Raw genomic sequence first — 25,408 nt, forward strand, 5'->3', positions numbered from 1 at the left:
AAACAAAATTAATATATAAAGAAAAACGAAATTATTAAAAGTAGAAAAGGAAATTATTAAATAAAGGAAAACAAAATGATTTATTTAATAATTTCTTTTTTCTTTATATATTAATTTCGTTTTTCTTTATATATTAAAGAGGCTGGGTGGTCGTGGCCATTTTTAGACTACTTTGATCTCCTCTAGAAGAAGAGCTCCATACAAAGATATAATAAAATGATCAAATTTTAAAATCAAAATTTATGAAATTTTTCTATGCCAAATGATAGTTGACAGCTTCAGATACCATATCCCAAAATTTAAGTTATATCTTGTGGTTAATAAGAAAATAATTTGTTGACCACCTAGCCTACTTAATTTCGATTTTCTTTATTTAATAATTGCGTTTCTCTTTATTTAATAATTTCGTTTTTCTTTATATATTAATTTCGTTTTTCTTTATTTAATTATTTCGTTTTCCTTTATTTAATAATTTCGTTTTTTCTTTATTTATTTTTAGTTTGCGCTATTGGGTTTCCGTTCACTTCTGACCGATTGTAGAATGATTGAGTGCTTTGATGTTAGTTTAAGGGAATGGATGCAAGAGATATCCCTCTATGAATAGATAGGAAACACATGTTTAACAAAGATGTGCATTTTACATTATCTATACCTCCATAAGTCCATCCAGAGAAGACACTTCCATCTTGATCACACACTTCCTTATCCACCTTCTGGTTAAGACGTTTAGAGGCGTCCACCACCACGACATAGAAAGCTCTTCTGGTCAGGTAAATCTGGTGACAGGCGTAGTACGCACACTGGCCCCCAAAGTCAAACAAAGTCAGAGTCTTCGGTTCAATATCTGTTGCCTTCTTTTCATTATTTCTGTTATCCATATAGCTTGTTCTTACTGAAAGCGTACTCAAATGTCTTATAAATAGTTGTCAAGTATCACCTTTTATTTTAAACATATTAGCTTTCAAAAATAATCAGCAGTTAAAGTTCCTTTAAAATATCAACAAGTGGGAATCAATCAGTATTGTTAAAAAGCATACTAGAACTAGTAATGTAATGTAATGTAAAGCATATAAACAATAATGCCAACAGTAAATCAAAATGGTTTTTCTCTAAACCTAGAACAGTCGCCTTTGAAGTTTATCGTAAAATTTAAATTTTAGGGAGGTCTTTTTTTCACAACCAAATTTTGAAAATTAAATGTTTTATTTAAGAAATCAAAGTTTTTCTTTTCATTTCTACATATATATATATGCATGCTTATATCAGTTCACCCTTTGCGCATGATCATAGTAAATATCGATGGATTCTTTACTTACCGTTGGACCTCATTTTTTTTTATGTTTTTTTCTCGTGTTTCATATTAATAAGAATAAATAAAAGGGGTCTTATTTTTTCCATATATTTTTCAATGACAAAAAGCTTTATAACATTTTAATAATCATCAGCCTTAACATCGTACCTTTCAGAGACTTTGTTTCTTCATATAATTCAAATATTTCCTCATGCACCTCCAACCCCTCAGTAGATTTTACTTTCTCAATCTCTTCGTCACTACAACCCTGCAGACGTTTAAGTAGCGTGGTTTTTCCGGCCCCGGCACATCCTACAATCATCCCCCGGGCGTGGTGGACTGTCTGTGTTCCTCTCTTAGCGTACTCCACATACCGCTCTCTGGCCTCCTGGTCCCATTTTAGTACTTCTCTAGGGACGCCTACTATTTAACAAAATACTACCAAAGGTTACATTTATCGTGAAACTAGTACATGTATTAATATTCATTGTTAGCTCATCTGAGTTTTTCTGACCAAATTTTTCCGTTGTTTGTCGTTGTCGTTCGGCATAGTATTCGTTTCCGTATTTGATTACATTTTTATCATCTTCTTCAGAACTTCTGGGCAAACTTCTGGGCCAATATCAAGCATAGTTATGATTGGTTTCAGTTATATGGAAGAATCTTCGTGTACTGGTAGTGTGGATTCATGTTTATAGGAAAGATCTTTAAAAATCAAAATTCTTCTTCTCAAAAACCAGTAGGTCAGAAAAGCTGTAACTTATGTTGAAGCATACTGGTGTATTGAAAATTCTAAAATTTTCAAGTCGTGATTCCCTGGGGGAAGGGATTAGCCACAATAGGTATTACAATGGGAGAGTTCATGTGAAGGACAACATTACATGTAACAGGTCCAAATTTACTCAGATGAGCGTTGTTGTCCATGAGTCTCTTGTGGAATATTTGTTTTAGGTGTATAATGTATTTGAAACTTAGATTATATACATATTAAAATAGTGACATGTATAAATACAACCGTGGTTACTTTGGTAGCAAGTCAGAGTGACAATCTGGAGGACGGGAGTTTGGTCACTGGTGTGGGTGATGTCAATACTAGTATTTCGTTAGAAATCAAGCCGTGCATTATTTCGGTTTTAAAAGTAAATTCTGTGTAGTCCGAAAAAAGTTGGGCATATTAATCATTTAGAGGCAAACAGACAAGAAGCATAATAATAAACTACAGTTAACTATTTTATATTCCATGCACTAGGCGCCTGTGAAACCATAGGCAAGCAGGAAAACTTTTGGAAATAAGTATAAGGAAGCAGGGGAGTCAACAAATTAACCATAAATTTACCACCAGGTTTAACTTATTTTTTTGATACAGTATCTTATGCTGTCAGCTATCATTTGGCAAAGAAAACAATCATACATTTTTGTTTAAAAATTTGATTATTTTTTGTATATCTTGATATGGAGCTCTTCTTTTAAAGGAGATCAAAATAGTTTGAAAATGGCTGCCACACCCAGCTTAGTTAATTTTTTTTTTCAAGGGGATGGGAGACATGTTTCAGAACATCACTTAAAATCGACGAGAATTAAAACACAGGATTAACATATCAACCTTATTAAAAAGATCTGTCTTTTAAGTTTTGTGAAATGATGAAAAACTTTCAGTTACTTAATACTTACAACGTTGACGGATCCTGTCATGAATCCTCCAGTCAGACACGGTACAGTGTGTGATGATGTCCAGCTGTAGTTTGTCTATGAGGTCGTTCATCTTCTTCGGCTCGCCCGGTACATACAGACATCTCTCTCCCTCACTTCTTTCATAATTCCAAGGATCGGCAGTATTCTGACATCACGTCACGTGACGCCGTGGTCAGGAAAAACTCCAGATCACTGTCCTCAACCAGACACTCCGTAACAAAGGCGTACATGACGTCATGTCTGACGTCGTCTGATATAAAGCATATCACACTTTCACGAGTTTCTGTGATTCCATCAGGAAGTTCTACCACGCCCTCTACAGTCGTACCAGGGAAATATCTGTCTCTGATTTTGTGTCTTGTGCTGTTGTGGGATTTTACATTGAGATTCAGCTGATATTTCTCAATTAACAGTAAAGAATACAGTAGACACCTGACATCCGGTGGATTTATAAGATATTCACCTAAAACAAGGCAAAGAAAGGTCAAGAACATACAAGATATACATGTACTTGTCTATTTATAGAAGGTTTATTTGTTCCAATATAAACAATATAATTGAAATATTTTTAAACACTACATGATCAAGTATTTCTATTAAAATATATCATGCAGAAAAACCTATAATATTTATTGTATAATGATGCTCAAACTTTCTTTATTAGCTAGGGCAAGGAGGAGGCATATCTAGATGGAATACTTTTGAACATCACTTACAGTACCCGCATCGTTATTCTTTACAATTCTATCGTGTTCTATCGTGCGTGTATCCTATCGTATCGTGCGTGTATCCTATCGTATCGTGCGTGTATCCTATCGTATCCTATCGTATCGTGTTTTCCGTTTATCAGGTTTTGCGTTTTTTATCGTGTTTTCCGTTTATCGTGTTTTGCGTTTATCGTGTAGATCGTTTATCAGGTTCTATCGTGTATCGTGTTTTGCGTTTATCGTGTATATTCGGAAACCCTCGATTTTTATCTTTTCTATGTAAAGAAACTACTGAGCTATTCCGAGTTTCTTTTTCGTTTTGTTAATAAAAATAAGATTAATTCAACCGTAAAAGAGAAAATAAAGATTTCTCCCTTTCTTTTTCATCAATATAAGAAATATTAAAGCGTAGAAGGAAAAAAATAATTAATCGCGTATTTCATGAATGAATAAATTGATTTATTAATAAATAATTAATTAAATAAATAAAATAATTATTAAATAAATAAAATAATTATATCATGGTAAAGCAGAGAGTAACTGTCAAAATTTAAACAGTAACTCTATTTTTCGGAAATGAAATTATAAGTAGATCGATCAACTGGTCTATTTCTTTCAAAAATAATTTATCGAATTATATGATTTATTTTGTCAAAATTAAATACTACTAATATGATTTTCTCAAATGAATCGGAGTTACCGGAGAAAGATTTTTGGTAAGTTATGATGTTTGCGTAGACAAAAAGCAAATAAATAAATAATAAGCAGCATATTGAAATGTATCTTTTTATCATGCAATATTCTGTTTTCCCTTGTTTATCGCCTGATTACGTTAGAAATATGTTTACGCGTCTGACCTGCATGTATGCACAATTATTTAAAGTCTTGATGTTACAAATATAATATAACATAAGACAATGATCCAGATGATTTTAACAACGATTTTGGCCGTATACGTTCAAATTTTAAATTTATTTCTTTAAAGCTAGTTATAAATTCCTCCACATATGTCTTAATTAATAAAAGAAATCAAAATCATAAAATATAATCAATGAAAATATTCTACCCAATTTATCACACCATGGCTGTTACTATAAAATAGAAGATTTTCATTAATTTTATCTGGCATTAGATAACATAAAAATAATACATGTACAGGGGGAAACATGAAGTTTTTTAACAGCTTACCTTTTCGGCGTGGAAATAAACTCAAAATATAATCCATCGGGATGGCAAAAATCAAAATAAATCGAAGACCTTTCCTTACAAGAAAACTGACACGTATGTGTAGCTCTTTAATTAGCACACTGTCTTCCTGTGCGGTCAACCACCCCCTCCCCCTTCTCCCCTAACTGACACCTCGGCCCGTGTGTGTGTGATCACCGTCAACATACCTGTACTGATTTCTCACCTGGGGTCAATTAGTAACCTCGAATACTACCTGGTTCTAATGAAACGCATCTACTTATTTTTGAGATTTTGTTCCTAACTTGTTTGAACAATTTTATCAAAGATTTAATTCAAAATACATTAAATAATTGTACGATTTATGGATTAAAAAATCATCTTGAATGTTAAATAAAAATTCAAATAAATCAATTTCATGAAATGAAGTCCCTAAACTCACTCCGTTGATTCTTTTTCATTTCGTACAATGTTTCCATTATGTTTATGTAAAAAAGTCTTTTAATAAACATAAAAAAATATACTGCACTTATGGTACGTGCACTTTCGGGTCATAGGGTTTTCTACGTAAAACAGACAAAATTTATTCTAGGAAACAATTTCATTGATCGTAGAAACGGATGAAATAGTTCATTCTAAACTATGAAAATTAGTTCGCAATATTTTTTAACGGTATCTTACTATAAAAATAAAACAAAAGGAGTCGTCTGATCCGCCGTGACCATGCAAGACTAATAAATACACCGAATCAATTTATTGTATTAATCGATTTTATTCCATACGTATGTAACTTTATTTAAGAACTCAATATCATATTTGGCTATTTGGTTAGATCTTGTTTATCTAAATTTAAATTGGTTGGGACTTTCAAAATACCGCCCTTCGAATATGCCTAATATGAGATTACCGGGTCAGTGTAAAATGATTTTTAAGGTTTAATAATTCATTTGCCGAATTAAACATATTTTTCGTTATTATTAGAAACAGTACACAAAGAGTTTAATAGCAATGATTTATAATTATTTAGTCGGAAAAGTCGCATTTCACTCTTTTAATAATTGTTAATTAATTTTTCTGTTTTGTATTGTAAAGAAGAAAGTATTTAACCATTCAATGTTCGTTAATTAATACGAGGTTTAAGTATCTGTAATGTAAAATGTTTACATGTACATAAGTCAGAGCTTAGCGTAAACGTACATGTGCAGTTGTAGCAGATCCATATTCTCATGACACAGTTTACATGTATTAATGCAGATCGCCATTATCTTAATAATTATTAAGATTTCTATTCAGAAAATTTAATTTTCTTGAAGTGTTTCGTTCTTGATAGATCTATCATGTTAAATTTATTAATTTTGTTAAAGCCGTTTTCTTTAAACCTTTCTTTCGGCCGGTCTTCTTCTTGTATTATTTTCTACGATATTAATATTTAATTGCGATTTTTGGATATATCACAGATTGTAAGCTTTAGACATTCAATACAAATATTTAATTTATTGCGTAAATTTCTTCCGTGAAATAACTTGGTACTTGTAGATAAATTTATTAGATAGAAAATTAAAATGTATATTTCTCATAAAAAATAAATCTGTTTATAGAGTTTCAAAATTCACACACTTGAGAAGAAATTTAAAAAAAATACAGTCTCCATTTCATAAAAATCCATTTAATCACTGTAATTGTTTCTTTTTATAATAATTAAATGTACTTTATAGTTTAGATTTGAAGCTCTGCGAATATTTAAATAAAAATATACTCTAATTTAAATAATCTTTAATCTTTAAATTTAATTGAAAATAATCTTTTCGTCTTGTCAAAAAACGTTCCGCATTTTGGAACAATCCTATCAGGTTTTGCGTTTATCCTATCGTGTAGATCGTTTATCGTGTCTATCGTGTTTTGCGTTTATCGTGTTTTGCGTGTATCGTGTTTTGCGTTTATCGTGTTTTGTGTTTATCCTATCGTGCGTGTATCCTGTCCTATCGTGCGTGTATCCTATCGTATCGTGCGTGTATCCTATCGTATCGTGCGTGTATCCTATCGTATCGTGTATCCTGTAAGGAATAACGATGCGGGTACTGTATTAATGAATAAGAAACACATAGAAACAACACGCATTTATTTTTTAATCGAGCGATCTTTGTTTCTTTGAGAGAGACTAATTACAAGGGAAAAAGGTTTTTCATTGAGATAATTAATGAGATAATTTTTCGTCCAGAACATGATTATTCTATAAAGTTTATAGATATATTTATATTTCTCCTTATAATGCCTTAAGTTAATGATTGTTTTTATATCTCATACATGTACATACATTTATTTCTTTTAAATCCTCTATTAATTTACCGATTCTCGTTCATTAACTGCTCAATAGACTGGGACTGTATACAAGGAAAATCTCTTTTTTTTTATTTTTGCCCGCGTTCACCCTTCCCTTATTTGGGCGAATTTAAAATTGGGCGAAAATCAATCAAATAATACCGTATACGATCTTTAATGAAACTATTTAAAACGGTGCAAAATTGTTTGCAACTGTGAAAAGGCGTACTAAATAAAACGGGGCGAAAATAACCGTGTGTACAGTAGTTATATCCCCCATCGCCGCTTAAAAAAGTTTGAGGGTGTGTAGTGATAGAGAAGTCTGCCTGTACGTCCGTCCGGTTTCTTGTACGTAACCGGATAAATGAAAGTGTCTATGTAAAGACTATGTATATTACAAGTTCAAAATCGAATAAAATATCATTATATCTAGTATCTACTTGCTTGGTTTTCTGTAAGGTTTGTTGTCGATGATGTAAATGTCCCAGTGTGGATGTAGACCTATACAGGATCTCACGATATCAGGTCTCCAGCCACTCCAGAGCCACGTCACGTGATCTACACTCTCTTGCGATCTTCTTCTTAAATGTACAGCCTCCCCTTTATTTCTCAGATTCATTAAAAATTGTGCTCGTTTATCACTGTCCTTAAGTATGTTTTCTGGGATATCCACTGCCAAAGAAAATGAATAATATATATAATCATACATAGAAATATTATCCCTAATAAGAACGAATTAAGAACTATTAAACAATACAATTATCAGTTTTAAAACAAATACTCACTGTTTATAACATAAATGTACCTGACATTGACCAATATCTCCCATAGAAAAATCCAATTAATACACTTTAATGTGACTTCAGTAAATAAGTTCAAGTCGCCCGCGTGGCGCAGTGGTTAGAGTGTCTGCTCTGAAGTCGCCAAGCAAGGAGCTAATCCTTACGTCGCGGACTCGAATCCCACTGTGGGACGTGGAGATCGGGTCCTTCGGATGAGACCGTTTAAACCGAGTCGCAGTAGGTGTTGGCACGGAAAAGATCCCTTCCTTCTCAATGGCTCCGAGTGCCGAGTAAAGGACAAAATTTAGAGCTCTCTACCGGCAAGTGGTGGTGTCTCCATATGAGTCAAATATTCTCAAGAAGGACGTTAAAAAACATACAATCAATCAATCAATTAATTAATTACCGTATAAGTAGAATTTTTAGCGAGGATTTAATTTTGCATTGTTAGCGAGGGCCCTGAGATCACTAAAATTAAATACCGCTAAAAATTAATTGCATTTTATTTGTAATAGCTTCTTTAGTAAGCATTTTAAAAATCGCTAAAATTGCCTCTCGCTAAAAATAAATTACCATTTTTAAGGAGAAATCGCTAAATTTGCGTCTCGCTAAAATTTCCACTTATACGGTATTTCAATTGATTAAGAATTCTAAAATAATCAAATTACTTAACATTGACTTACATATCTGGTGTATCCAATCATATATAGTCGTGTCATCTATAGTGACGTGAATCAGCATGTTCATCTGTAGACGGTGTATCAGTATGGGATCACAGCCATGACAACTTACACACTTCTCTCCTGGTTTTCTGTTGTATCCTCGTGATCTCAGGTACACACTGGCTGTGTCATAACTACTGTAAAAGAATGGTATATCACTGCGTCTTGATGCTATCCTATACATTGTCTCATCCTTTGTGTCCTCCGTGATATTGTCCTGATCTTCCCAAAGGTAATCACGTGACTTCAGTCTGTCCAGAGTCTGCTGTGCTTCCTCGCGTGTTACAAGATTCCATTTACCGTACACTCTCTGTCGTATGACACGAAGCAAGTCCAGCCACTCTGTGTCGCTGAAGTCAGGAGGACCGGAGTCAGAACACAGAAAACAGAATAACACGGACACTTCGTCATTAGTCAGTGTGGAGAACTTATCTAGAAATTTAACAGATTTTTTATTATAGTATTGTTTGTATAATAATAATATATTTATTTGTATGATAATAATATATTTACAATAATGATTTTCCTTTAATGACTATGAAGCACTACGTGCTATCATAATGCATACATAAAAAATCCGTTATATGCTAAGTAGAGAGAAGACTAAAAACAACGTTTGTGATCTGACCCAGGGGCGGATACAGGATTTGTGGTTGGGGGGGGGCGTGGATAACTTCGTTCAGGCAAGGGGTCTGGGGGCCGCCTTGAGGCCCCCAGTGGGCGAAGCCCCCGGAAGCTCCTGGGTTTTCGTGTATTTTAAGAGTAAAACCAAGCAAAATAAAAGTGTATATTTTTCATTAATTTTTGTTAAAAGTGACATATATTGAATAATAATTGTATTGAATGTTTCTCAATTCTCATTGTTTTGTTACACATGCCACTATAATAAACGATTTTCTTACTTATACTGACTAATAGTGGTATTGATTATAGTGATGTACCAAAGTACGACGTGTTTAATACTAGTAATATGATAATCATACTTTGGATGGTGGGGGCCCAGGGGACGCAGCCCCCGGAAGCTCCTGGATTTTTGTGTATTTTAAGAGTAAAACCAGGCAGAATAACAGTGGTTTTGTTAGCTTTGTACCAAAATGTGGCATTATAAATATTAGTTATATCATACTTTGAAAATTTTAGGGGGGGGGGGGGGGGGCGGGCGCCCCCCACGCCCCCCCCCCCACCCTTAAATCCGCCAGTGGACTATCGATCAACTTCCATAAATCTGAATTTATATCGGGGAGTGAATGGGGAATGGGTTGCTAGATTTTTCTCTTTAAGTCTTTGTTCTTCAAATACACGACTTTGCCTACTACATGTATTTAGAGAGTAGAAAGGTGGGAGTGGGGAGTGAGGTTGGGGTAGACTTCCAAGCAAGGTCATTTCTTCGATTTGTGTTTTATAGATAAACTAGACTGCTATCGTAGGGAAAGTGAAGTCAATATTGGGATTTTTATACATGTTTATGACCTATATCGTTATAATGCAACTTAATGAAGTAAAAACGAAACTCTTCTTATCAATATCATAATAGCTTTTAATATTTCTGATAAGACTATATGAGAATCAAAATTATGAAGTTTCATGTAGCTATTACAAACAAATTGATTTTTTTTTTGGTAGATGAATACTCACCTGATATCTTTGTCTTCCATACCCTGTAATCGCCTACACCGCCTACATTGTTTACAAGAAAAACGTATCAAAATAAATAAAGGGATATTGAAGTTCAAAATTAATTTTGACCTATCTTAAAGATTACCTTGCAAACGAGACAATATCGGTTTCTATAGAACACCCCCCCCCCCCTCCTACCCCACACACCCCCACCACCCAAAAATGAGATTATATAATAGGTTCCCCGCACTCCGAAGAAATGGACATTTAATGGACTTTTGCGACAAACACTGACATTTAAACCCATGAACTTGTATCACGGAGGTACAGAATTGAGCTAAATATCTATATCGTAAGAGAGTTTCTTGTCTTCTTCACAGAAGACCTTATAGCGATTCTATTGTTTGTTTTTATTATTAAGGTCCTCCGTCTTCACGGAAGACCTGATAGTGATTCTAATGTTTCTTATTATTATTAAAGTCTTCCGTCTTCAAGGAAGACCTTATAGTTATTGAACTGTTTCTTATTAAGATCTTCCGTCTTCACGGAAGACCTTATAGTGATTCTATTGTTTCTTATTATTATTCTTCTTATTATTAAGGTCTTCTGTCTTCACGGAAGACCTTAGAGCGATTCCATTGTTTCTTATTATTATTTTTCTGACCATCTAATTTTGTGCACGCGATTTCTCGAAGACTACTTGGTGGATTTTCACGAAATTCTCAGAAACAATGTGTTGTGATCTGATGTTATTTTATCCGAGAGATTTTTTTTGAAATTCGCTTCCGGTGCTTAGTTAAAGACCTTTTCCTGAATTTAAAATGACGTTTTGTCCGCGGTTAATCTCAAGAACGGTAAAAGATATTAATGTAAAACTTTCAGGGATTATAGATCGTGATATTCACTATCCAGGACCCGACCTTTCGTTCGCCGTCACTACTTCCAGTTGTTTCCAGATGATAATTTAAAAAGTCGAATTTTCTAACTTTTTTTGTTTTTCAATATTTTTGAATTATTTTAATATGTTTAATAGAAACTCTTCTAATTAGGCTTAATATGTAATTTGTTTATAAATTGATAAATCCAAACTCTAGATATTAACATTTGAAAATTCGAAGCGTATCTAAAATGGCGTCTGTCTCTGCCAACTCCGACATTTAGTGCATAGGGGGTTATGGAATCAGCTGAGCGTTTGGTTGAACGAAACTAACATAAGGATAAATGAAATGTTAAAGAGTACTTTGATTGTCATGTCGTAGTTACGTTGCAATTCTGTTTTAACTAAAGTTTTAATGCGAGGCCTTCTCAAAGTAGTTTTATCTGGTTCTCAAAGTAGAAAAAGACTAGACTACATGTACAAATGAAAAACTATATCTACAACCTTTTGTTTTGCATCATTGAACAACAGATCTTGAATCACGATTAATATACATGTAAGCATAAGTTTATCAAGAAACAATATATTCAGTGAGTATAAAACGCGGCCACTGTTTTCCCATGCAAACTAAATAAGTAAACCATTTTTTTTTCAAAAGATCGTTTAATGAAGTTTATGTTAACATTTTTTTTCTAATAGATCTATTTCAAGTTATTGAACATAAATGGCATCTTAGTTCTTGACCGTCGTTGGGTGAAGCACGTTTTTCAGTTTCAGTTTTTTAATGAATGTGTAACTGATTGGGAAATTGAAATATGTAAAAGAATCATAGCCATATTCCACTGCTTTCGTATTACTTGCGTATAAACGATATGTTTTATGTCTCGTACATTGCACGTATTAAATGACTTTTAAACTCAATTTAAGCTATAAGAACGTTCTTATTTTAATTTGATTGAAGCAATCACACCTTTTTAATAGAACTTTCCAAAGAAAAGGCGTGAAGATTTATACGTGCCGTTTGGAGCGAAATTATGAATAGTGACCAGCCTTTCACAATTTCAAGACAGATATACTGTTGCAGAAATATTTACAAATAACTTTAGAAGAGTGGTCCCAATATAGTAAAGGTAAGCGCGTTGGAAATGCTGCTAACTCTGGTTCAATCACCCATCTGTACGAATTTTTCAAATTACTTTTTCAGTTTTTTTCAGAATCGGACGGAAAACCTCTCGTTGCTCGCAACGAGATCGTTTCTAGTTATTATTCTTTTTTTTTTTGACAAAATTTTATGCAGAAGATTTCTCGAGAAGAAATCAGCGGTTTTCAATGAAAGTTTCACAAAATTGCGTCATTATATGAAGTCGTTATATCCGAAAAGAAATTTGGAAAATTCCCTTTTGGTGCCAAGTTATGAACAATTTCCTGATTTAAAAATGCGATTTTGTCGCGCACTTTTATCGATAATGGCTGAGGATATGAACTGGGGACTTATTGAAGGCGATAGATCATGACTTTGTGGTTTGGAGAATCGTCTTTTCGTGCGTCGTCAGCACTTCTGGTTTCTGCCGGAAACATATTTAAAAAATGCAATTTTTCAATTTTTTTGTTTTTCAATAATTTTCTTTGATGTTTTTAATTTTAATGTAGACTCATTTGCTAATGCGTAAAATGTAATTTTTTTATTAGAATCAAAAAAGGCAATCTCAAGATATTCGCATTTAAATATTTGAGGCGGTGTTTTCAATGACCAAATGGTTAGCGCGTTGGATTGTCACGCGGGAGACCCGGGATCGCTCCCCCGAATGTCCGATTTTTTTTTTCTTTTGATCATTTTTTCTGCTAGATTTTTCCTTTTTTATTTCAGAATCGGACGGAAGACCTCTCGTTGCTCGCAACGAGTATCGTTCTAGTTAAGGTCTTCCGTCTTCACGGAAGACCTTATAGTGATTCTACTGTTTCTTCTTCTTCTTCTTCTTATTATTATTATTATTAAGGTCTTCCGTCTTCACGGAAGACCTTATAGCGATTCTATTGTTTCTCCTTCTTATTATTATTTTTTTGACCATCTAATTTTGTGCACGCGATTTCTCGAAGACTACTTGGTGGATTTTCACAAACAATGTGTTGTGATCTGAAGTTACTTTATCCGAGAGATTTTTTGAAAACTCGCTTCTGGTGCCAAGTTACAGACCTTTTCCTAAATTTAAAATGAAATTTTGTCCGCGGTTAATCTCAAGAACGGTTAAAGATATTAATGTGAAACTTTCAGGGATTATAGATCGTGATATTCAACATCCAGGACGCGACCTTTCGTTCGTCGTCAATACTTCCTGTTGTTTCCAGATGAAAATTTAAAAAGTCGAATTTTTCAACTTTTTTGTTTTTCAATATTTTTTAATTATTTTAATATTTTTAATAGAAACCCTTCTAATTAGCCTTTATATATAATTTGTTTATAAATTGATACATCCAAACTCTAGATATTAATATTTGAAAATTCGAAGCGTATCCAAAATGGCGTCTCTCTCTGTCAACTCCGACATTTAGCGCGTAGGGGGTTATGGAGTCAGCTGAGCGTTTTGTTGAACGAAACTAATATAAGGATAATGAAATGTAAAAGAGTACTTTGATTGTCATGTCGTAGTTACGTTGCAATTCTGTTTTAACTAAAGTTTTAATGCGAGGCCTTCTCAAAGTAGTTTTATCTGGTTCTCAAAGTAGGAAAAGACGAGACTACATGTAAAAATGAAATATTATATCTTCAACCTTTTTTTTGCATCATGGAACAACAGATCTTGAATCACGATTAATATCCATGTAAGCATAATTTTATCAAGAAACAATATATTCAGTGGGTATAAAACGCAACCACTGTTTTTCCCATGCAAACTAAATAAGTAATCCATTTTTTCAAAAGATCGTTTAATGAAGTTTATGTAAACATTTGTTTTCTAATAGATCTAATTCAAGTTATTGAACATACCCAATAAATGGTATCTTAATTCTTGACCGTCGTTAGTTGAGGCACGTTTTTCAGTTTCAGTTTTTTTAATGAATGTGTAACTGATTGGGAAATTGAAATATGTAAAAAAAATCATAGCCATATTCCACTGCTTTCGTATTACTTGCGTATAAACGATATGTTTTATGTCTGGTACATTGAACGTATTTAATGACTTTTAGAACTCAATTTAATTTAAGCTATAAGAACGTTCTTATTTAATTTGATTGAAGCTATCACACCTTTTAAATAGAACTTTCCAAAGAAAAGGCGTGAAGATTTATACGTGCCGTTTTGGCGCGAAATTATGAATTGTGACCAGCCTTTCACAATTTCAAGACAGATATACTGTTGCAGAAATATTTACAAATAAATTAAGAAGAGTGGTCCCAATATAGTAAAGGTAAGCGCGTTGGAAATACTTGCTGGTAACCCTGGTTCAATCACCCATCTGTACGAATTTTTCAATTTACTTTTTCAGCTCGATTTTACTGGGTTTTTTTTCAGAATCGGACGGAAGACCTCTCGTTGCTCGCAACGAGATCGTATCTAGTTATTATTATTATTTTTTTTTTTTGACTTTCAAATTTTGTGCACGCGATATCTCGAAGAATACTGGATGAAATTACATGAAATTTTCAGGAAAGATGTCTTGTTCCTGAATTTATAAAATCCGAGAGAAAATTTGGAAACTCATTTCCGGTGCCAAGTTACGGACATTTTTCTGAAATTAACATGACATTTTGTCCACGATTAAACTCAAAAACGGTAAAAGATATCAATATGAAACTTTCAGGGATTATAGATCGTGATATTTACTATCCAGGACGCGACTTTTTGTTAGTCGTCGGTACTTCCTGTCGTTAGGTGAAGCGAATTGAAAAAATCGTATTTTCTATCTTTTGTGTTTTTCAATATTTTTTATTTATTTTTGGAATATAAATAGCGACCCTTCTATAGATTCTTACTATATAAGTTGTTTGAATATTGGTTAATCTGAACTCTAGATATTAGTATTTGAAAATCTGAAGCGGGTCCAAGATGGCGTCTGCCTCTGTCATCTCCGCCATTTCGCGAGTAGGGGTTTATGGAGGCAGCTGAGCGTTTGATTAAACCATTCTGACATAAGGATACGTGAACTGTAAAAAGCTACTTGGACTTTCACGTAGTAGTACGTTGTAATTACGTGTCAATCTTAAAACTTAATTTCCGTTTCACTGCTTTAGTTTAACTGGGCTAGATACGATATGTAATGTGTACAATGTGTTAAATATACCTTCTTAACGTCGAAATAAAATAAAGGCGATAAGAACGTTTTATTTATTTAATTTCATTGAAGCTATCACACCTATTAAATAGATCAGTACAAAGAAAAGGCGCTAATATTTACTTGTGGCGTTTTGCGCGAAATTATCAATAGTGGCCCGCCTTTTATAATTCTTAGACAGGTGTACTGTTGCAAATGTATACACAAGTATATTTAGAGCAGTGCTCCATATAGCTTAATCGTTTGCGCGTTAATAGATCATGTAGTAATTACGTTACAATTCTGTGTCAAACTAAAGATTTATTCCAGGGTCTTCTCAAACGTCTTTTGGTTTTGGTTGGTTCTCAAAGTAGAAAAAGAAAAGACTAAATATGCAAATGAGAGATACCTATTATCATTTGTTTTGCAAGACGGAAAAACATATCTTAAATCATAGTTATAAGTTATAGTTTTTAAAGAAACAAGATCGATGCATGTAAATAGTAAGTATAAAACGTATAACAACTTTTTTTCCAATGCACTCTTGTGTGATATTAAACGAATAGAAAAGACAAAAATAAGAAAACCATTTTAATAAGATCGTCTAATGGAGTTTATATTAACATTCTTTTCTCTCAAAGATCTGAATCAAGTTATTGAACATAAATGGTATCTGATTCCTTGACTGTCGTAGAGGAAGGTATGTTTTTCGGCGAAACATTTCAACCTTTTTATAAAAGTGTAACTAATCGGCATAGTTCACTTCTGAGACGGGAATTAAAAAAAAAATTAAATGATAGTCATTTCACTGCTTTTGTGTTACTTTTCTATAGAATGTGTACAATGTGTTAAATATATTTTCTAAACCTCGAAATGTAGGCTATGAGAATGTTTTTTTTTCTTAACTTCATTGAAGCTATCACACCTATTTAATAGATCAGTCCAAAGAAAAGGCGCGAAGATTTAACGTGGCGTTTGGCGCGAAATTATGAATAATGGCCCGTCTTTTATAATTGTTAGACTGGTGTACTGTAACAAAAGTATACACAAGAAATTTAGAGCAGTACTCCCAATAGTATAAAGGTTAGTGCGTTTGGGGTAAAAAGGGAAAAAAGCGGATTGGATTTTCATGCTGTGACCAAAATTTTTAATCACTTCTCAGCTCAAATTTCCGAGTTTTTTTTTTCAGAATCGGACGGAAGACCTTTCGTTGCTCGCAACGAGATCGTTTCTAGTTAAGGTCTTCGTCTTCACGGAAGACCTTATAGTTATTCTAGGTTTCTGTTTCCACTTTTTAAGGTCTTCCGTCTTCACAGAAGACCTTCTAGTGATTCTACTGTGTCTTGTTCCTGTTCTTCTTCTTCTTATCATTATTATGTTCCCCAAACGGAGTTTGGGAACATATTGTTTTTACTCGGTTTCTTATTATTATTATTATTATTATTATTTTTATTAAGGTCTTCCGCCTTCAGCGGAAGACCTTATTGTTTTTCTTAGGTTTCTTTTCCACTATTTTTATTATTATTGTTTTTTTTTCTTACCGATTTTGTACGCACGATTTCTCGAGAACGGCTCAATTGATTTTCATGAAACTTTCAGGTCTGATAGAACATCAAAAAATCTAGATATATATTTTTTTATTTTGATGACGTCACTTCCGGTTCGGAGTTTTCTGCGATTTAGTGATTTTTAGAGGGCCACTTTGTCCGGCAGTTTTCTCAAAAAGCACTTAACACAGAAGCTTGAAATTTTGTGTGGTGCTAGAGCAACTTTTGGAGAAGTGCACTAAGTATATCACAACTACCGGAAGTACGAAGCGCCGACGCTCGCTATGGCCCGAAAATAGTCCTATCAAGAATTTCAAAATTTCAAGCACTTTTTCAACGACAACTTTTTACCTAGAAATATTTTGTTAAAGCATAGAGAACAAAAAGGTGTAGAAATTCAAGATCTTTCAAATGACATCTCGAAAAAAGGGCTGGCCCCTTAAATCAGGGGCCTGGAGGGGCCGAAAGTTTTTCCTTTATATCTCAAAAAGTATTGAAAATTTGTGATACGTCTAAGAAGCAAAATTGTTCAAAATGTCAAGCTTAATCTATTGAAGTCGTCAAAATACGTACGGCGTCGTCGCTTCCGGTCAAACCGGAAGTAGTCGGAAAACGCGTATTTTTGCCGTTCTTGACAAGTTTCCTGGTAACATATATCTCTGGGAGCATTAAAATTAATTTTCCGTCCGTCGTCGTCACTTCCGGTCAAACCGGAAGTAACAGAAAATGGCTTATTTTTGCAATAATTAACATGGATTTAGAGGAATCATACCTTTTTTGGACGTTATTTCTCATTTCTGTTAAAAAGAAAGCCACTTCCGGTCAAACATGACGGAAGACCTACTCGTTGCTTTGCAACGAGCTTTGCTCTAGTTATTATTATTATTCTTTTTTTTCTTCTTTGTTCTCCGGTACTTTTTTTGTCCGCGAGTGTTCTCAGAAACTGTTCACCCAACTGAGCTAAAACCTTTTTAGGGTTAATAGGTGTGTAGTGTAGGTGTGCAACACGAAGGTTATTTTGCACGCATACGCATGCATGTGCGGGCGCGTGAAATGAGTGAAATGACGGATATACTTTATATAGCCATAACTTTAACATTTTTTTATGAAATATTTTAAAACTCATTTAATAAGGATATGTGAATAGTGTAGATAATGTGACACTTTCAAATTAGCACGAACTCACGCGCATGCACATGCGCTTCGCTCTGATTGGCTGCAACAAAAATCTCAATATCTTTTCTGTTTCTTGACGAAATGCTATGAAATTTAAAATATAGGCATATTTTAGGATGTACTACAATATGATATATAACAATTGTCATGTAAACACGCGCATGCACGTGCGCTGCAATCTGATTGGCTTAAACTTTAAATGGCTATAACTCCCTTGTTTTTCAACGAAACAGTATGGGATTTAGAACATAGACAAACATAATGGACTGCGACAAGGAGGTATGGTCGCCATGCACATGCATACACGTGCATGCACGTGTGCTTTGCTGTGATTCGCTGAAACAAAAATCGCAATATCTTTTTCTTAATTTTTGACGAAATGCTTTAAAATTTTAAACATAATCATGCATTAGGATGTCCTTCAATATGATATATAACAGTTGTCGTGAAAACATGCGCATACACGTGCGCTGCAATCTGATTGGCCTAAACTTAAAATGGCTATAACTTCCTCGTTTTTCAACCAAATAGGATGGGATTTAAAACATAGACAAACATAACAGACTCCTACAAGAAGATACAGTCAACATGCACATGCATGCACGTGCGTGCACGTGAAATGAGTTAAATTACAAATACACTAGATTAAAACGTATTTTTTAATACTTTTGGATAAAACGCTGTAATTTCTAGTATATAAATAGTGTGGAAAAGATGATACGGTCATTACGCACATGCATTCAAATGCGCATCATGCAATGCATAAATTTGAATATACTGAATATACTTCTGGGAAAACATTGTTATAATAGATAAAAGGCATAGAGTTTGTCTTATTTAATGAAGCTTACAGGGAATAAGGCACCAAAAGGGAGTTGGGGAGCGTTTGGGGAACATCTGTAACGGTTCCCGTTACAATTAGCCCTAGTTATTCTTATTTTTTTCCCCAAAATTTTGTGCAGGCGATTTCTCGAAAACTAATCGGTGGTTTTCTATGAAACTTTCAGGAATTATGCGTCATTATATGAACTTTGTTCATCAGAAGGAAAATTTGGAATACTCACCTTCGGTTCCAAGTCATGGACAGTTTTCTGATTTTAAAATGGATTTTTGTCCCCCCTTTTTTACGAAAATGGTCCAAGATATTAACTGGAGACTTCTTAAAGATAATAGATGATGACTTTTAGATATGTGAAATCACCTTTTCGTGTGTCGTCAGTACTTCCGGTCGCTAGCGGAAGCGAATTTAAAAAGTCCGTATTTTCTAACTTTTATGTTTTTCAATACTTTTCATTTATTTTTGGAATGTTAATAGAAATCATTCTTATAATGCTAACTATATAATTTGTTTGAACATTCATTTATCCTAACTCTAGATATTAACATTTAAAAATCTGAAGCGGGTCTAATATGGCGGCTGCCTATGTCAACTCCGACATTTCGCAATAGGGGTTTTCAGAGGCAGCCAAGCGTTTGCTTGAAGGAAAGTAAATAAGGATAAATGAAATGTAAAAGAATACAAGGATTACCACGATGTAGTTACATCGCAATTCTGTGTCAAACTAAGTTTAAATAAATGGTCGTCGCAAACGTCTTCTATAATTGGTTTTGGCTGGTTCTCAAAGAAGAAAAAGAAAAGACTAAATGTGCAAATGAAATACATACCTACTATCATTTGTTTTGCGGAAAAAAACCAGATCTTAAATCATACAGTACAGGCAACGCGGATCCCGTATTTCCCGCGTCCCCGCCGCGGTATAATCATAACGCGGTATTTGGCCAGGTAGACAGGTAAACCGCGTTCCCTCCGCGGGAAAATCATCACTTACCTGTCCCCGCCGCGGTTAAATCATCGATCAATTACTGACAATTAGTATCGTAAACAAACGGGAGTTATCTCCCCGAATTGTAATTTGCGAATTTTCCCTGTAACAAAAAAAAAACAAAAACAAACAAACAAACAAACAAAAAAAAAACGTGTGTTTATTAATAAATTTTGCTATGAATAGAATTTAAACTAAGAAAAAATAAGTTTATTTTTGTTTCTAAAATTACATATCAATCTTTGAAATTGAATAGAAAATTTTATTAAATTGTTACGTCTTTGCAATTGGTTAATTATTTTGTGTTATTAAGAATCTATCAAGAAACAAAATTAAATACTAGAAATTTTAATTAGTTTTTTTTAATCTTCATATTATATGCAAACTGTAATAAATGTTGAACTCGGACTGTTTAAGTTTCTATGAACGATTTTCAGCATTCATTTGAAAAAAAAAAAGATGTACATCTTTTAAAAAATGTACATCTTCATACTGTTTATTAATTAATTTCGATTTATTGTATATAAAATGTACAGGCTTTTTCTTAAAGTGTCAAATTACCGGAAAACATCCGATGACGAGCATTTGCAGTTACATGTAGTGGGCATGTGAACTTAAATTTTCTTTATCCAAGATATCAAGAAAAAGTTCTATTCTTCTTTATTTCTCATCGTTTATGTTCTGTTCCCAAATTAAGTTAATTTAATTAATTAATTTTCTTTAATGTATTTCCCTCTTTTTTATAAATGTGCAGGCATTTTTCTCAAATTGACAAATGATCGGAAAGCATTCGATGACGAGAGTTAACTTTGAGCACGTGAACTTTATACAAGAGATCAAGAAAAAATATCGTTTTTCACCTTCACATTAACATGTTTTACTTTCTAATACAATGTCTTTCTTTTAAATTTTAATATTTCTCGATTTTCGTGTTCAATAGATAAGATAGGATGTGCAGGTGTAATGATAAACTTCACAGACGAAATTATAGTTTATATTAATGAATATTCAATGCAAAAATTCAAATATTTTTGTTTTCTTTGACAAATTCTGTTTCTTTGTGTATTAAGTATTAGCCGCGATCATTTCCTGTGTATAGGGATTAGCAGTGCCTGAGCAGGAAACGACATGCCCTGGGGGTTTCACACCTGTCATTTAGTATACCTTGGGTAACGCTCGCTGGATGTGCACATCGTTGTCTAACACATTTGATTCATTGTTTTATTATTATTTCATCGATATCATTTTCAGATGCGATATTAGCCTTCGAATTTATGTCATATTATTGTTGCTTTTTTAAACGGAGTGTATAAAAAGAATTAAAGTATAAAAAAAAAAAAAAACTTTTAAAACAAATCAATGAAGTATTTGATATTAATTAAATCAAATAATGATCCATTACTATGTTATTTCGTGTCTGTTTATATCTGTACCAGTTAGATGATTGAGAGGGAGAGAGAGAGAGAGAGAAGAAAAATATCACAATATTAAGGCATGCGTATGATCGTTTTTCCTCCTATTTTGATCAGTATATCAATTTCTTAAGTCTAGCGAATAAAACTCCCGCTGATTTATCAGTTTATTGACCATTTGTCGAATTTGTCTAAGTTTTATTGTCATTTATCGGGAGACTTGTTTATGATCCACTTTCTTCTTTCGTTTAGCATATGTACATGACATGTAATTTGAATTACTTCCCTTTTTGTCGCCAGATTACAACGACAGATTTTGGTGGTAAGATAAAATGTATTTTTGTTATAAAACTTGATTACGAAAAACACAGTATATTAAAATTGTCGAATTATTGAAAATATTTTTTGAAACAAAAAATTTAAAAAAGGATTCTGTCTGCAACTAAAACATTCTTTATTTCATGCATTTCAATTCATGAGCTACACATGAAAAAAAACCCGGCTTCGTTTTACAATGTCGTAGGAAAACGCATACAGGTAATACACTCAGGTAACATCCTGTGTATATAGGTAGTATGTACACTAGACAGCGTCGTTCCCTCGGGGCTTCTCATCCGCTTCGAGTAAGCTCCACTCCACACCAAACTTACCTGAGGAAAACCGAACGGTTACACAGACATCTGAAAACTTGAAGCATGGCAACTTGCTAATTAAAATAAGTTAACTTCTGTGTTGTGTGTTCAAATATTTTAAGGGCCCATATTTGTGTTTGTGTTTTATTTGAACCGCAGAAATCTGAAATTTGTTTATGTTCATAAAAATGATTTTAGTATAATTTTCGAAAAGAGCAGAAAATAGAAATACATTCAAATACTAGCTATATATAAAATTATTGATATTCTGAATAGAAATACCTGTGATTATTTTATTAACAAGAACCCCCCCCCCCCAAAAAAAAATCGTCGATATTTAGTTCATAGTCTTACAGTGTAGCGCATAATAATGGAGCAACGATATTCCTACACTTAGGCGTGTTTTGTTAAAATTTAATTGTAATTATGTATCACTATCTATCATCGTTTTTCATGCTTTTATTTATAACAGACATGTATACAGAAGTAACGGTACTTTTCTAAATGAAACCAAATGACTGATATAATCTCGCAGATAAATAAACACATAGCTACATGTAGCTAACTTCAACTGCACGGGCTAATTGTGAACACCGGATTACAGTGCATATAAAGAGAAGCGATATCATCGCATTCTTTAAATTTTAATTATACCTTTTTAGCAATTTGAAGATCATTTGGGGTGGCATTATTGATTTTGAAAATAAACTTTAAGTTAATATATTCGATAAATTATTCGACTTTATTTCATCCTATACTGTACATGTATAACTGTTAACACACGTTTTTGAGAATTAATTAATTTTGAGTGACCATTGGTAAAAAAAAAAAAAAGAAAGATGTTTTTTATTAAACAATTTGATAAAACTTAAAAATGAATTTTTAAAGAATCCATGTAATGTTATAAATCTATTAATATTAATGTGGTCGTATTCCTCCCCCCCCCTCTCATTTCCACACGATTAAAAATCGACAATGCTTTACAGGTAAGAACATCTAAGCTGAAGAATAACGGTAGCGGGCCCCGCCGCGGTGTAAACACGGTCTCAGGTAGCACCGCGATCAAAACCCGCGACGGTGTAACGCGGAAAGGATTAATACACCGCGGAGGGGACGCGGTCTAATACGGGATCCGCGTTGCCTGTACTGTAGTTACAAATAATAGTTTTAAGAAACAATATCGGTGTATATATAGTAAGTATTAAACGCATCCACTGTTTTGCTCATGCACACTTGAGTCATATTAAACTAATAGGAAAGACAAACATAGTAAAACCACTTTTTAGAAGAATTGAGTTTATATTAATATTCTTTTCTCAAAGAATAGATTTAAGTTATTGAACATAAATGGTATCTAATTCCTTGGCCGTCTTAGGGCGACACATGTTTTTCGGCGAAACATTTCAACCTTTTTATGAAAGTTTAATAACTAATAGGGATAGTTCAGTATGGGGATAAACAGAAAATTTTTTAAAGTAAAAAATTTATAGCAGTTTTGCTGATTTAGTGTTACTAATCTATCTATGCATAGAATTTGTAAATGTGTTAAAAACAATTTCTTACCTTGAAATTTTAGCTATGAGAACGTCCTTTTGTTTATTTCCATTGAAGCTATAACACCTATTTAATTGGACATTCCAAAGAAAAGAGGCGAAGATTTACTAGTGGCGTTTGGCGCAAAAATATTACTAGTAAACGCCTTTCATTATTCAGAAATATATAAAAGTAGATTTAGATCTGTGGTCCCAATAGGGTAATAGGAAGCGCTTTGGATTTTCATGCTGGCGACCCAGGTTCAATTCCCTTTGTTTCCATAAAAAGTTGTATCACTTTTTCAGCTCGATTTTGCGGGGTTTTTTTCAGAATCGGATGGAAGACCTCTCGTTGCTCGCAACGAGTTTCTTTTCTAGTTAAGGTCTTCCGTCTTCATGGAAGACCTTATAGTGATTCTATTGTTTCTTATTATTTAGGTCTTCCGTTTCAGACGGAAGGCCTTACAGTGATTCTACTGTTTCTTTTTCTTTTTCTTATTAAGGTCTTCCGTTTCAGACGGAAGACCTTATAGTGATTCTACTGTTTCTTTTTATTATTATTATTTTTTTTTTCCCTTTTCTTTTTTCGACGATTTCTCAGAGATGACTGGACAGATTCTCATGAAATTTTCAGGGATAGAAGAGGGTGAAAATATCTTTCAGATGTAGTTTTCAGTTTTTCAAAAGTCACTTCCGGTCGTCAGATATGTCCGATTTCCTGTTTTTTCAAAATAATTTTGTCTGAGTCATATCTCAGAAACGGTAAGAGATTAAGACACCAAACTTATATGAGTGATAGATCTTGATAAGTAGGCGAGCCCATTTGGGTTAAGATTGTTTGGCGTTACTTCCGGTCGTCACAGGAAGTGATCTAAGAAATCGAAAATTTCAACTTTTCTTTTATGAAACTTTTTTTGCATCACATTATAACATCTTATTTGTTGTTTCGAAATTTATCAGTCTCACCGTAAACAAAAACGACAACTTCCGGTTATAAGAGAAAAACTGCATATTTTCAGTATTTTTCTTTCCCTTAAATATTTCTTATAGATCAAGTATTTGTAATGATTTTCGGATATGTTATTAATACTGCAAATGTCTACAGTAACGTCAAATATCTTTATGAAATTCACTTCCGGTCCTAAAAATGAGAAGTTATCAGAGCTTCATCTGGTAAACGGTAAGAGATGAAGACATAAAATTTATAGGATTGATAGATCTTGATTAGTAGGCAAAATCAGTTGTGATAAAATCGTCAGCCGTCACTTCCGGTCGTCACAGGAAGTAATCCAAAAAATCGAATTTTTTAACTTTTCTTTTATGAAACTTTTTTTGCATCACATTAGAGCATCTTATTTGTAGTTTTGAAATGTATCAGTCCCAACGGAAACAAAAATTGTCAACTTCCGGTTAAAAGAGGAAAACTAAATAATTTGTGTATTTTTCATTCCAATAAATATTTCTTATAGTTAAAGTATTTGTAATGATTTTTGGATATGTTATTCAGAGTGCAAATGTCTACAGTAATGTTTAACATCTCAGTAAAATTCACTTCCGGTCGCGTGACTTCCTGTCCTTAAAATCAGAAGAAATCATTGCTAGATCTCTTTAACGATAAGAGATTAAGACACTAAACTAATAGGGGTGGTAGAACTTGATGAGTAGACAAATCCTTTGAGTTTAAGATCGTCCGCCGTCACTTCCGGTTTTCACAGGAAGTGATCAAATAAATCAAAATTTTCAACTTTTCTTTATGGAATCTTTCTTAGTATTACCTTATAGCATCTTCCTAGTAGTTTCAAAATATGTCGGTCCCATTGGAAACAAACACGACGACTTCCGAT

General features: G+C 33.3%; 1 protein-coding gene across 1 annotated transcript; it reads right to left on the bottom strand.

Moving 5' to 3' along the window:
* Positions 1-652: 652 nt before the first annotated feature.
* LOC134279611 (probable serine/threonine-protein kinase pats1) lies at positions 653-3,053 on the bottom strand (the record flags this gene model as incomplete). Its single annotated transcript, XM_062762032.1, has 3 exons — positions 2,963-3,053; positions 1,460-1,714; positions 653-892 (listed from the first exon to the last, which is right to left on the bottom strand). Coding segments are annotated over exons 1-3 (586 nt in total), but the record flags the coding sequence as incomplete, so codon positions are not given.
* Positions 3,054-25,408: the final 22,355 nt, after the last annotated feature.

The sequence above is a fragment of the Saccostrea cucullata genome, unplaced genomic scaffold, assembly GCF_032062105.1.
Source record: "Saccostrea cucullata isolate Sc308-1 unplaced genomic scaffold, CSIRO_AGI_Scuc_v1 ctg6076, whole genome shotgun sequence".
NCBI lineage: Eukaryota > Metazoa > Mollusca > Bivalvia > Ostreida > Ostreidae > Saccostrea > Saccostrea cuccullata.